This window comes from Scleropages formosus, chromosome 13 (genome assembly GCF_900964775.1).
Source record: "Scleropages formosus chromosome 13, fSclFor1.1, whole genome shotgun sequence".
Taxonomy (NCBI): domain Eukaryota; kingdom Metazoa; phylum Chordata; class Actinopteri; order Osteoglossiformes; family Osteoglossidae; genus Scleropages; species Scleropages formosus.
Window position 1 is genome coordinate 6,359,940 of NC_041818.1, and position 15,342 is coordinate 6,375,281.

Below are 15,342 nucleotides of genomic sequence, written 5' to 3' on the forward strand. Positions count from 1 at the left end.
AAAGGGGCTGAAACAGGCCGTAGGGGGTCGCTCTAAACTTAAAAGAACCACAACCCTGAGTGGCCACATCTTGGATCCCACATAGCTGACTGACAGGTCATTCGAAGCTGTTACTCGAGCTGCTGATGGTCACTGTTGGAAAAAGCACATGAGCCATGAGCACATGAGACTTGTTGACTGAGGACCTCAGTTTGTTGGCCTCTCCACTGCCCTCGTTCCTCCGATTAGAGGTGCGGATCTTCAGGAGATGTGTAAGAGGAACGGGAACTCGAAGCGCGCAACATTTGCGACTTTACTGCCTTGCTATTGTCCCTTCACCCGCTCTGTGTCGTCACAGGGGTGCATTGAAAGCAGTTCTCCCCTGGGACCTGCACCCCTAGCAACCAAACATCCGTCCCCACGCATCCGGCGGTACCCTACCCTACCCAACCCCGAAGGATTACAGAGGAGCTGTCTTTGTGCAGCGCTGACTCGAATTTCAATGCCAGTGAACTGGCACAATAAACACCTCATTTAAAGTGCTGTCTTTCCAATTACACTCCCACTCTTCTCCACACTGTGCTGGGGGATCCGCCGAGGTGGAGACACCTTGACTCCTTCACTCCTGTCCTCTGCGGGACGCCTTCAATCTGCCAGAAGAGAAAGCCGTTGCTTTGGACGTCTGGAAAACCTCAGCGCTCCGGCCCTCGCATCCCAACCTCCCCCCCAACCCCGTTTCCCCCAGGCACACCGCCTGACAGCCCTCCTCTTTGAAATCAACTTCTTCTCACCAAATGAAACCAAATCAAATGTGGAGAAATCAGATTCCTTTTGGGCTCTCACTGGGAAGCTGCTTTCAACTTGAGGCTTTGCGGTTTCCCTGCTTTCACAAAGACCCCCCACCCCCAGTATCTCCCTAACAGGGGTTCAGCGCTGCCCTCCTCCGGCCCAGTGCCACGCTCCCTCATGTGGGCTTCGATACAGCAGCCTCTGCATGAGACACGATGGAAATGAGATGCTCCGTGTCCATTACCGGACCCCTATGATCCCGGAGTCCCTGGGCATTAAGTGCTGCTTTCCTGCGTGCAGAGCTATATATCCAGATGTGAGCAATAAATAAATAACTGCAAACAGTGCTGCCAATAGACAGGCTGAGCAGCAGAGGCTAATGGCCCGGTCCAGACAGCCTCACAGTCCATCATCACTGACATAACTGCATTTTTTAAGACTCTGCTCTCCAAGCAGCCTACAGTGATTACTATGTTGTACTTAGCCAACACCTGCATCTGTGGTGACTTACAGTGTTAGATACACTGCACTAAACTCCCTACAGTCATTCGCACATCTATACAGCACAGCAGTGTAACATTTATATCATTTATATTCATTCAGACACTTTTTCCCAAATCAACATATACATCTCAGAGAGGAATACAGTGAGTGCATCACATCAACGGAAGGAGAGATTTGGATGCGAACACGTGATTCTAAAGTACAGTCCATTTGTCACATTACACCAGTAGCTGCATATTGGCTTTTTCAATTATTAAATAAATTGTTATTAAAAATTATTAAACAGATAAACACCGAGCACTTTGGAGATAAACATTCTTGTTCACTTAGCTGATGCTTTTCTCCACTGCGACTTACAATGATTAACCCGTTAATACAGCTGGGTCATTTTTACTGCAGCCGTTAGTGAGGGCTTTGCTCAAGGGCACTGCAGCAGTAAGTGGGATTCAAACTAGCAACCTTCAGATCCAAAGGGAGCACCTCTAGCAATTACAGGACCTGCTGCCCCTCAACACCTACAATGGGCCATTTTGCAGCCACCAGCCCACACGTACTCCATATAGTCTACGCAGGGATCGGACCCACATCCCATCACACAGCCAAGGTACAGTGGGACACCGGTGCTCTCCGCTGCCCACAGTAAAAAAATATATTTTATAAAGCAATCTTTAGATGTCACTTTCCTAAATAATGAGACAGTTAGTGAGATCAGCAATGGTGTTGATCAGCCTGTGGAAGTGCAGTTGGGTTTTGATTTTTGATCAGTGTGTATTATGTCATTATTCGCAACTGGCATTCACTTTCTTAAGTCGTGCAGAGTTGGTTCAGGAGAAGACATCTTCTCCAGCGTGGTCCACAACCCCCACAGTCCTGTCTGCCTGCATCGCTTGATCAAGCTTCTCCGCACACGGAAGTGGGCTGAAGGTGTAGGCGTGCAGCAGACACTCAGCCTAACTTTGGGTGCCAAAATTTTGCGCTGTGCACTGGACAGCTCAGGATAATACGGGACCAAAAATGTATCATTACCCCATTGCACTCATTTCCTGTTCAGTTGTAGCGTTTTCAGCCAAAGAGGGTCATCGATTTCTCCCTGAATAGATGGAACATGCCAGGATTTCTCACACTGTGAATGATGACTGGAGTACTAAAGCAGAACATTAACTCCAAATGGAGGCCCATGGTTATTAGGCCACTGTAAAGATTTGTTACACTGAACAAATCTGGATTGGGAGGCCTAGAATGATGCAAAGCTTTAGCGCCATCTAGTGGACAAACCCAAAAGTGTCAGTCTCAGGAACTCTGGAAAAAACCAGATGGGAAAATTGTCTAAAATCCTTCACATTTTTGCTCATAATGGTGTCAGTCATGATGACTTGGGAAAATTTTTTACTAACATCATCTTAGGCCCTTGACGCCTTTCTGAATAATTAATCATTTTATTTAACTTCCTTAAGATTTCCAACAAGGTCCTGTTAATGAGAACCCGTGGTGTTATAGGAGTTACAGAAAAATGATATTTTTATGGTATAAAAAACAAAGATAACAAGTCATCTTGTCTCCATCACTTCAGATGAGGCATCATGGAAGAATCAAACTCTGTTTATACTCCAGTATATGCTTTAGATTAATTCACTTAGCAGATACTTTCTCTAAAGTGACTTACAACAGATACTATGTAGTGTTATCAGCCCACACACCTTATTCACCGCGGTGACTTACACTGCTAGATACACTACTTACATTGGGTCACTCATCCATACATCAGTGGAACACACTCTCTCTGCCACTCACACACTATGGGGAACCTGAACAGCATGTATTTGGACTGTGTGAGGAAACCAGAGCACCAAGAGGAAAGCCACACAAACATGGGGAGAACATGCAAACTCCACACAGGCTGAGCAGGGATCGAACCCACATTCTCTTGCATCAGGCAGGCACCGTGAGACAGCAGCGCTGCTCGCTGTGCCACCATGCTGCCCCATCTGCAACTATGACAGGAACTTAAACAAATGTAACGGTACTGAGAAAAATGGGTCCAGACACCAAAATTTCACTTATTTTATTGTTTATACTGGACTGACATTTTTAACAATATTATTTCTAGTTTTCAACATGATTTTAATTAGGTTGCTGTTATAAAGTTTACATTTACATTTATTCATTTAGCAGACACTTTCTCCAAAGCGACGCACAACTCATAGAAAATACAGTTGTGCATTATATTAGGAGAAAGAGACATGGCTGCAGACATGTGACTCTTAAGTAAACCTAATTTGTTTCTTTCTGCTTTATGCACCGATGTTCATCGCACGAGTAGGTGCACAAAATTTAGGATAGACGAATCCTGATCACCTTCCTACAATTTTTTTTTTTTTTTTTTTTTTTTTTAAAAAAAAAGGTACACAAACATGTACATATAATACAAGAGTAGTGGCTTTATAAAGGCCTATCTGGAGATGATCACGAAGTTACGGTGCATGAACATTTACACCATACATGAGCTGGAGAGATCTTGGGCGAAGTGAATCCGGAAAGGGTGAGTTTTCAGACCCTTTTTGAATGTAGACAGAGATTCAGCAGTTCTGAGTGAGAGGGGGAGGTTGTTCCACCACAATGGAGCCAGAACTGAGAACCTCCACGCTTTACCTTTCGTGCACGGGACCACCGAATGAACAGAAGTAGATGAGCGAAGCAGTCTGGTTACGGTGTATCAGTTAAGTAATTTTTTACTCAGTTTAAGTATTTACTTGATTATAGATACTATCAATCTGGAAGGTAACAAGATTTTTAGTAAAAAAATGTGAAATATATTGTATTGTATATATATATATATATATTATATACATATAAAATGCGATATACATCATAGGTCTCACATAGAGATTCCAGGTTGGCATTGTTCTAGTTTTAAATTCACGTTATGTATTTGCAGGGGATCATTTTGTTTTTTCTATTATTTTAATTCAAAGCAACGAATTCGTCTTATTGATTGGGAAGATATTTTGATGTGTGAAGAGGCAACAGGAGATTCCTACACAGTGCATGAACCTGAACCCTGGAGCTCGGCTCTGGAGCCTCCTCGCTCACTGAATACAAATCAATTTGTTCTCTTGTCAAGAAGCAACACTTTGGATGTTGGAAAGTAGTGAAATGCTCAGATTAAACTCCAGTCAGAGCAAAGATGAGGTCCATTCCATGCTTAAGAGCAGACGTCCTTCAGGGTTGAAGTTAACCTGCAGCTAGAACCTGAGACATCCAAATTGCTAAAGTTACTGGGACCCAACAGGAAGATTTTTAGCTATGATCAAGAAGACGTAACTGGGAATTATGGCGTTATGGTCAGAGTGTCCCAGTTCAAATCCCATCTTCTGCTTTAAGCTCCTTGATCAAGGTACACGCACAATGTCTACAACCACTTCCCGAGCGGGGGGTCACGGCAAACCTGAGCCTAGCCAGCAACACAAGGAGCAAGGCTGGAGGGGAGGGGACACACCCAGGGCGGGACGCCAGTCCATCTCAAGGCACCCCAAGCAGGACTCGAACCCCAGACCCACCAGAGAGCAGGACCCGGCCAAACCCGCTGCATCACTACACCCCCCTTGATCAAGGTACTTATCCTAAATTACTCCAATAAAGAAAATGCAGCTATACAAATGTAAGTTGCTCTGGAGGAAAGTGCCAGTTAAATGGATAAAAGAGAGGTGGTGACGTTGCTCATTTCTGGTACAACAGGTTGTCATATACTTTTATTTTTAAGTATATTGAATGAATTCTCAGGAAAATCTATATTTATATCTAGATTGTTTTGAATCTATATTGAAGACAGCTGGTAGTGTATCGGTTAGTGCTACTGCTTTTGGATCCACAGGTTCGATCCCCACATGTAGTACCCTTATGCAAGGTACTAACCTTAAATTCTCACACTAACACACATCGGCTGAAGCCGCTTGTCTCAAGCGGGGGTCACGGTAAGGCAGACCCTAACCCGGCTACACAGGGCGCAAGGCTGGATGGGGAGGGGACACACCCAGGACGGGATGCCAGTCCATCGCAAGGCGCCCCAAGTGGGACTCGAACCCCAGACCAGAGAGTAGGACCCGGCCAAGCCCACCGCTCCGCTGTGCCCCTGCTTTACCTTCAATTGCTCCAGTAAAATTACACAGCTGATGAACAGGTAAATAACTATGAGCTTGTAATAACTGTAACTTTAACATTGTAAGTCGCTTCGGAGAAAAGCATCAGCTAAATGAATAAATGTTACATAATTTTTTTCCAAAGGTATCGTGTCTTTTCGCATACCATTATGATCGATCATTCTGACGAGGCGTTACGTGACAACAGAGAACTTCCTGCAGCCTGACACGAAAACATCTGCAGTTCTCAGGCGTGATCTTTGACATTTGCCGCTTCTTCACAGCAAAACATTAATAAAGCGGTTAGTGCTCTTGTGCGGCTCAGCGTCCAAAAGTAAACGTGAATTTCCCTTGCAGGGTTTTCAAAGGTTTTTTTTAATTTATCTATCTGATGCTTTTCTCAAAAAAGTGATTTATCAAAGTTACTTATCCAGTTTTACAGCTGGGTGATTTTTAGTGTATCAATTCAGAGTAAGTACCGTGATCAAGGGTACCACAACAGGAGATGGGATTCAAACCTGGGTCCTTCAAGGGGAGGGCAGCAGCCCGTACCCATTCCGCCCCGATGCCTATTTGTCACCTTGCGGCGCTGCTGGGCCATCAGTGTCAATGGCAGCATGAGTGGGGGAAGTCCTGCATACATGTGCAGCGTCTCCACGGTAACCACGGTCTCCTCCCTGCACGTCCCGCCAACCCTCCACGGAGGAGCAAAGAACACACTTACACACGATCGCACGCGACGTGGAGAGGAACGAGCCCCTGACGCCACGAAGCGGCTATCCCAGCCAAACCATCAGCCTAGTTGTCAGACACGCCAACGTCTCCGGTGGTCTCCAGAAAGGCACGGGAGGCTGTCACCAACACAGGATGCATCTGCGGATACCTGCACGCCACCCACCTGCAGATCAGGGAATCCCCCGTTCGCTGTCAGAAGTAAAGAATTTTAACGGTGACGCATAAAGGCATTTCGAAAGGGAGGCGCAGGGAGCCGGAGGTGGCGTTTCCTGCACCTTAACCCTTGGGTTGCGATCGAGACATCCTCCGTTTTCGGCGTTGCCGTCCAAAAATTGTGACCAATGGGAATTGCTCGTGAAGCCATTATAAAACAGGTGATCGCTTAATGTTGTGTGACACTTTTTACCCTGCTTTATTCATACTCATCTCAAGTTCTGCACTTCTTCGTGGAATTTATGGCCTATAAGACCTCGTTTACCAGAAATGAGACCATTTGTGTGAACACTTTGCCGGGCATCGCTCTTTACCCTTTGTTACATTCTCACCCATTCACTTCCATATGCCACATGTACAGTCTCTGAATAAAACACTAAATTCAGCAACATGAGTTATCATTACTTTATGCTTAGATGCTTGGTGTGGAGGACATCATGAAGCCTTATGGTATTCAGATGAAAGAAAGCATGTCAGATCAAATTTGTAAATGGATCAAATGTGACCAGAAGCAAGGGTTAAGTAAAAAGGTGTACTGTTCCACTGGTTGCCCAAACCAGTGGTGTGAAGATCACCTGGTGATCTGTCTGCGTGTCACGCCTGCAGAGGAATGGGGAAGCGGTTGTGGGTGGCGCCCTTCAGGACACCATTACTGTAACCTGCGCCAACACACTCGTAGATGCTCAGCACAGCCTTTGTTGTGGCTTGTGCAGGAAGCAGCAGGACCAGGCATGCGCTAATGTGCATGCACACAGATATACGTGTACATGGTGGGTGGGTGGGTGTGTGTGTGTGTGTGTCACGCACTGCGAGTCAGCCGTTGGTTGTGGGAGGGTTTCACATCTCACACCCAACTCGGCACGTTAGTAGGCTACATCCCCAACTTTACCTTAAGCATCCCCAGAACACTCATGAAAAATATTCACAACTCAAGCCAAATTTTAAAGTTTTATTTAGCATAATTTAAAAATCATTTTCAATGTTAGTTCTTTTATACAAATGCGTTAAAAAAAAAAAAAAAAAAAATCTACAAATCAAGTTCCCAGTGTACAGAAACGTAGTACCGCAAACCCCAGCAGGCTGATCCCATGCATGGCCTGTGTGGGGGCAGAAAGAAGCTTTGTTCTGACAGCATACAAGCGTGACCGCGGTAAGGAGAGCGGCGCTTCCATACTAGCACACAAATGTACAGTCTGACCACGTGTGACCATTCAATGGCACTAAAGACTTGCAGTTCTCCTTTACCCGATATAAAGCAGTAACAGCCAAGTTGTCGACAGCCAGAGAGCAACATTTGTACTGCATTTTCCAATTCAGAAGCCGAGCTCTGCAGCAACACTTCAGCCCCCACGTTTCCAGCTCTGAGATCACGCTGAGTTTTACTTTGTGGCAACAGGGGTTGCTCCACACAAATTTCATTCTACCATCACACAATAAATGTGCACCTTTATTTTATAAAAAAAAAAAAAAAAAAGTTTTAATCATCAACAGGAAGGCAATTTTCTTTGCCCATTAAGTCAGTTACAAAAAGAGGTCTCCTTCTGAGCCACTTGCCGATATGCAGTGTGAGCTGTGCCTCATGCAGGCAGAACACACACTCCCTTCAACCTGTGCACCAAGGTGATGAGAGGCTTCACCTCGTGCCCTGTTGTCCAGGAACTGTTACCCCCCCCACCCCACCCCACCTTCGTTTGTTTGTTCATTTTTGCTCAAACTACCAGCCAGTTAAGGCACAGGACTGAGGCATGGCTGAAAAAGGCACTACAGTAAACCCTGCAGGTGACAACTATTACAACTGCAGCAATTCTTCACCAGTGGCCCATTTACTACACTCCAAACAACTTATTACCACACTATGACTTTGAATTATTACTTTTTGGCAGAGATATTTCAAACCACAAAGTTTAAAGCCAACAAACCTGGGACAAAAAGAAAAAAAAAAAAAGGCAAAAACATTCACATCGACAACTACATTTTTTTAAAAAAATCTAACACTTAAATTCATGACACTGGCATTCATTCATCTCAGCAATAACCTTAAAATGTACAATTAAAAGACTCCTTAGCAAAAACAATCGTCAATAATTAGCTGATCAAACGCAGAATCAAAGTCAAAATATTCAATGTTCGGATAGTGTTGCATGCCCCTCATAGTCATACGTTTAACAACTTTTTATATATTATTTTATCCTCCCCCTTACAATGATTTTTTTTGGCACTAGACATTCTATAGGGAATATTATAACCACACAGTAGATCCAAGGGACTGCAGAACTAAGAAATTCCAACCCTTCTATACAGTGGTGCCAGCGGGTCAAACTATGGCGAGAAAATGCCACACTGGCTATCAGCTTGTCAACTGTAGCCGACAATGAGACACACTGAGCACTAGAGGAGTGACCGTGTTGATGGTAAAGGAGAGCCCAGACTGTACTACAGGAAATGACTTTGCTGAGGGGTAATCATAGAATGTCACCATTAAAGCGCTGACCACATCAGAGAATACTTGGAAATGTGACAGTAAGAATGTCGCACCCCTCAGTCCTTGGTACAGAAAGGCAGGGCCAATGACACTGAAAGGCACAAGCTGACCTACACTGGAGCTGAAAACTGCTTTATAAAAGTGCCTTTCTTCACCCAATTAACAAAAACAATGCTTTCACCATGGATATCAGAATAAAAAAACAAACAAGTGGCAAAAGACAAACACATACACACACAGTCCAAAGGCTTATGACAATCCACCCACTCTGCTGCTGTACATTCATACCTGTATAAAAATAATCCGGACAATAGAACTTCAGGAAAGAACTTGGTATTGTCAATAGAGCTGAATGAAACAATATCTGCAGACTTTTTTTTTTTTTTTTTTAAAGAAAAAAAAGAAAAAAGGATAACTAAACATATCACTTGTAAGGAAGCAGGGTGCTCTTTCCTTTGAAAGACCAGCCAGTAAGAGGGGAGGGAACTAATTTTATAAATACACAGCTTCCGGGAATCAAAAGGCACACAAGGGGATGAAATTCATTTTGTGAGGAGTTATTTGAAGAGGAAAAAGGCAACATGTAGATTTTGCATTTTAAAAGTCAACCCATTACAGACAAATTCTGAGATGTTACACCCAAATTTCAGTCTCAGAACTAGTTCCAAGACAAACCTCAGGGCATAAGCACTTGACATAGTCTGAAAGTCACTAGTAAGTGTTAAGTCACTGAAAGCACGTAAAAAGAAATAACACCTCTATCCCCATACCCTGTAAGGTTTTTCCAACTATCGTGAAGATGACAAATATCACCTGATAGCATATGATGTCTGGGACTGACATATTGCTTGGAATATAAAATGTATGACCCGCAAAGAAGAGCAACTTTAGCACAAGACGTTTCAACGCTCAGTGGTTAAAACAAACTTGGCCTTTTGTTGTGTCAATAAAATACGTTAAACTCCCAGACACCCACAACAGAACAGCAGGCTCACTGACAGAATCTAAGCCTAAAGATTTTGAGCTTAAATTCCACTCCTTCCAGAAAACGTGTCGTTTTAAACAAGAGAGCTCATTCTGCCAATGCAGAAAGGGAAAGGAGGAGGAGAGGGAAGGAGTAGCAAAGAGGTTGTTCCTTAAAGGATGCAGCAAGGACTGCAGTTCCTTCTGAAGGTCACTGAGTTCCAGGCCTCTCAAGCCCTTGAGTTAAACAGTCTTATCTGAATAAGGGCCGTTTCTGGGCCCTTTTCCCCCAGCTGCACCACCCTCCATGGCTCTGTCGCATGGGAAAGAGGAAGAAATCACTAAAGATTCATGTTCCCTAAAGAGATCTCTACTTTTCTCTTGGTACATCACCAGCCATTAGCCTTACCTTTTCACAGAGAGATATTTTGAGAAACCCTTTTTCTTTCATCTACCTCATACTTTGGATACAGTCAAAAAGTTCTGAATTATTTAAAAAGTAATACAATAGTACTAATAAAGTTGCATTCTAAATAAAGGATTTCTTGAAAGGGGAAGTAGAAAAACTATGGAGTGGGCTACACTGAGTGGGGTCACATGCTGAGACAGCCTTAAAAACTGTGTCCTTGGCATCTTTACTTTGGCATTTGACTAGGGTGCATTTAAAAAAAAAAAAAAAAATTAATCCAGTTGAAAAAAGGGCTTTGAACTATCATGAACCACCTTGGCCGGGAAGAGTACTGAACATCAAGTGTTTGGGGCTCACGAACGGGTGTTCTCGTCTGCACCGTGTCCTCTTCATCTGTATTACAACAGAACGCACCTCTTAGGGTTCTTCTTGGTATCGGGGTACAGCACGGCACGCACAGCCTCAGCAAACACCTCCCGAACATTCTCCTGCAGAAGGGCTGAGCATTCCATGTACTTGACAGCGCCAATCTGTTTGGACAGTGTGTTGCCCTGCTGCTGTGTGGTAGGCGCCAGGCCCTGCTCCTTCAGTTTCTTCACCGTCTCGGCATCGGTGCGCAGGTCCCGCTTGGTGCCCACCAGCAGGATGGGAACATTAGGGCAGTGGTGCGACACCTCCGGGTGCCACTTGTGCCTCACATTGGCATATGAGGACGGGCTGCCGATGGAGAAGCAGATGACAAAGACGTTGGTCTGAGGGTAGGAGAGCGTACGCAGCCGGTCGTACTCCTCCTGGCCTGCTGTGTCCCACAGGTTGAGGCTGACCGTGCGCCCATCCACGCTCATCTGAGCGCTGTAGTTGTCAAACACAGTGGGGATGTACTCCTCAGGGAAGGCATTGGTCGTGTAAGAGATCAGCAGGCAGGTCTTGCCCACCGCCCCATCACCCACCACCACACACTTTATAGTCTGCATTCTTCCTTCATTCACAGACTGCTACACCTGCACAGACAGACAGAGCTTAAGTTTGAGAGCACTGTGACATACATACATAAACTCACAAACCAGATAAAACTGTCTTATTAATCTTTTGTTGATCCCTCTTGCTGTCCATATCAGCAAACTTTAAACCTAGTTTAGCCCCATTTATGCAAAAGCAGCAGGTTCTTAACTAAGGCACTGCACCCTCAGTAAATTATATTAAACCAATGTCCTTTACAGATGTCACTGCAAACTGGCAATGACTGTGCTAAAAATTGATTCAATGTGGTCATGAAATCTTTAGTTATGACATGACCATCTACCAACAAACCTCTTAAGCTTTGTGAAGCTGCCCCCTAACAGCACAAACATTTCTGGTCAGTGTTGCATTTTTGCTGTTTTGTAAAATACAAAGTGTTACATCAGTAAACCTTAGCTTTTGTAGAGGAGCCAAGTGATGTTACATTAGTTACAAGAAATTATTAATTCTTCAAGAAGTTAAGAAGCTGGAACTATACTTAAATTTGGCACAAACGTAGACATAATAAAGGAGTCTGATTTGGAATCTGTAGTTTTGTAAGGAGGTTTGGTGAAGTCACAGTCTGGAAATAATTATTACCATAAAAACAAAATAGCACAAATTCTCAATTTTACAGCAGGGGAAAAGAAAAAAAAAAAAAAATGCAGCACTAATGAAACTTGATTTTTTAAAAATGCACTATCTGGGGGGGGGTGTTCAACAAAGTTTTTTCATTATCAAAAATAACCTTTATGTAATTACACCAATTTCATAACATGCAAAGCAGCACCAAGGGGGGGAAAAAAAAAGTTTGCAACTCTGTGCAGTTAGTGACCTCAACACCTGGAATAGGCTAATACCAAAGTGGCAAATTTGTTGCTTGGTTTCATTAACATTGCAGTTAAAACTAAAACACTGTGTATAAAATAAAATCAACAAGACCCAGAAGCACCCCCTTTCACCATTTTCTTACAGCAGTCACTATGAGAGCAGGCAGCAAGTCGAAACAACTTTCACAGTAAGATGACCTTATAGAAATTACAGTGGAAGTCTAAAACACATCCCCAGTTTCAAAGAGCACAAACAAGGAAGAACCACAGAGTGGAGGGAGAGAAGGAGGCACAAATCACGTGCTGTAAGTGATGGAGCACAGATTGGTCACAATTCACAGATTACCGGGCTAGAGGTACACAGAGATGTGGAGGACAGCACCGGGTCCGTCACAGCGCACACTGGCGCGGCAATGAATCCACTGACAGGCAGCTAGACACTCACATGGGGTGATGAAAGGCCCCGGTGTTCGTACTTGTCTGGTGAAACATCCCTCTGACTCACATACACATGACTGACACACACACACAACACGCAGGCATATCCAGCACCCTACAAAACGCATCTTAACAACCAATCCTCAGTTCCATGACTACCAGGAACTCAACTTCACCATATTGATCGCACTAATAAAAATGAGTTACATTCATCAGTGTATGTAAAATACCTTGAGTATCCCAAGGTACTGAGCTCACTGAAGTCCCCACTTTTAGGCACAATCACACAATGCTGACCTGTGCCTGCCTGGTTTCAACAGCAGGGCCTCACCTGTGTGAAAACTTTTTTTTTTTTTGGTGCTGCTTTACAATATATGAGGCCAGCTGTGCTTCTGCGCAGGCGCGCTCTCTCTCTCTCTGTTTCTGACTCCAGCTGCGTTCCCGTGTCCACAGCTGAGCTGTGTGCGCTCAACCAGCGCAGCTAAGATGATCTTGGTCACAATTCTTGACTTAAAGATGAGCGCACACACACTCGCCGACTTATCAGTGTACACGTCACGTGGGCTCAAAACAATGCATTAAACCCACCGTATCACATTGCTCTTTCGCTAATTAAACTTTCTTCTACTAGTACATAAAACAATGGTCCGAAATACCACAGCTAATGAACTAGCTACAAGCTAACTCTGAGGAGGGAGGGAGGGTTGTAGTGAATTACTTTCAGCTTCTAAAGGAGCCAAGCATGCGAAACATTGCGTCCTAATTCAAAATGGTTATGACAGAGAGAATAAAAGAAAATTATGTTGGTTAGGTGTACAAAACAAGAAAATCTCAGGTGCCTCACCGCCTCTCCCGCGACTCGCCCGTTCCAGTTCCCGTTCAATCAGACCCGATTCACCAAAGCTCTTCATCCGGGAGCAGCCCAAAGTATACCCTCGCGCGGCTTGCCCGGCACAGATGCAACATGGGTAATGTAGTTTTTCAAAGCATAACACCATTATAATTGTAGGCGACCCACGGCCTTTACTTTAAACAATAAAACACGCCCAACGTATTCTAACTGTTTAAAATACCAAATCTGAAAAAAAGTAAATTATTTAATCTCGACAAAACGTTCATTAAAAAGCTTCCATCTATTTTGCGCCTGCTTTCTGCTTGTATTATGTTCTTCACTACTAAGACAGTGAGTGACAATGCGTTGGTTTCTTTCTCTTGTGACGCCTTTGGGGTCGTTATGTTTTTAGTTATTTTACAACGTCACATTTTAATGCTATTGTATTGTGAAGGTGTACGCTGACGTTTTGAAGCCATAACTGCGAATACTTGAAATACCAACACGACGAGTCAAAACAGGTTGTTTCAGTATATCGTTTAATTTAAAACGATGCAGTAAAATCGTTTTATTCATTGAAACGTCTTTGAAAGTCCGGCTGGAATTGTCAAATTTCTACACACTGCACTGGTTTGGTGCTCAGCCTTGAGTCACTTTGAATCGTGCCATTAATTTAATCAACGAGCTAAAGTAAAAATAATACAATAAAATTAATAATCGATTAAAAACAGGGTAGCGCAAAGGTGAGCTGATCCGCACGAACGTTTCGCGGCAGTTCCACACACTTCCGCCAGGTGTCGCTACACACGGACACTATGCTGGTCCCGCACCGAGATGACTGACAGTCACTGTTAAAATTGCCCTGAATACAACTGTTCAATCAATGTCCGCTTCTAGTCTTGTTGGGGTCCTTTACATCATTTTTAAAAAATATCTCAGCTTATCAAAACTGTTTTTAGCAAAACCGCAAAGTCCAAATCATCATACTTTACGTTCCCCCAGCCGCTTTACTAGGTGTAATACATTTACATTTATTCATTTAGCAGACGCTTCTGTCCAAAGCGACGTACATCTCAGCAAAATACAATTTGTGCATTACATTAAGAGAAAGAGACATGGCTGCAGACATGTGACTCTTAAGTAAACCTAGTTTGTTACCCTCCACTTGATGCACCGATGTTCATCATTTGAGTAGGTGCATAAAACGCAGGATAGATGAATCCTGATGGCCTCCTACCATATTTTTTTAATCTATATATAATATAAGATACACAAACATTCACATACAATGCCGGAGTAGCAGCTGTATAAAGACTTATCTGAGGATGATCACAAAGTTACGGTGCTTGAACATTTACACCATACATGTGCTGGAGAGATCTTGGGCAAAATGGGTCTGGAAAAGGTGAGTTTTCAGACCCTTCTTGAATGTAGATAGAGATTCAGCAGCTCTGAGTGAGAGGGGGAGGTCATTCCAGCACAACGGAGCCAGAACCGAGAACCTCCGTGCTTTACCTTTCGTACCACCAAGCGAGCAGAAGTAGATGAGCGAAGGGGTCTGGTTGGGGTGTAGCGGTTGATCAAGTCTTGTAAACAGCTGGGAGCAGTTCTATTGATGCATTTGTAGGCAATATCCAGGGTCTTGAATTTGATCCCAGCAGCTATAGGAAGCCAAAGCAGAGAAACGAGTAGAGAAGATACATAGGAACGCTTTGGGAGGTCAAACACAACTCATGCAGCAGCATTCCGTATCAGATGCAGAGGATTGATGGCAGTAGCAGGAAGGCCACACGAGAGAGTTGCAGTAGTCCAGACGGGATGTCACCATGGCCTGGACAAGTAATTGGGCAGAATCAGTTGTGAGGCAATACTGTAGGTGTAATAGGCTACCCCAGCAATGTGCAGCATCTCTAATCGCTCTAACTGAAATTCTGTTATAATTGTATATCGACAATAAAATAGTAGTATACCTGGCACTGTAAGTCACCTTGGTGAATAAAGTGTGTGGGCTGATAACACTACATAGAGTTCAT

General features: G+C 43.9%; 1 protein-coding gene across 1 annotated transcript; it reads right to left on the reverse strand.

Annotated features, from left to right (window-relative positions):
* Window positions 1–7,401: 7,401 nt before the first annotated feature.
* LOC108925482 (rho-related GTP-binding protein RhoG-like) lies at window positions 7,402–13,373 on the reverse strand. The gene is made up of 2 exons (XM_018737461.2): window positions 13,322–13,373; window positions 7,402–11,211 (listed from the first exon to the last, which is right to left on the reverse strand). Exon 2 carries the CDS (start codon window positions 11,182–11,184, stop codon window positions 10,609–10,611), a length of 576 nt encoding a protein of 191 aa, XP_018592977.1. The 5' UTR covers window positions 11,185–11,211; window positions 13,322–13,373; the 3' UTR covers window positions 7,402–10,608.
* Window positions 13,374–15,342: the final 1,969 nt, after the last annotated feature.

What these genes read in the sequence shown, in the direction of transcription:
- LOC108925482 (XM_018737461.2), bottom strand. Translation starts at nt 11,184, where the DNA reads ATGCAGACTATAAAGTGTGTGGTGGTGGGTGATGGGGCGGTGGGCAAG.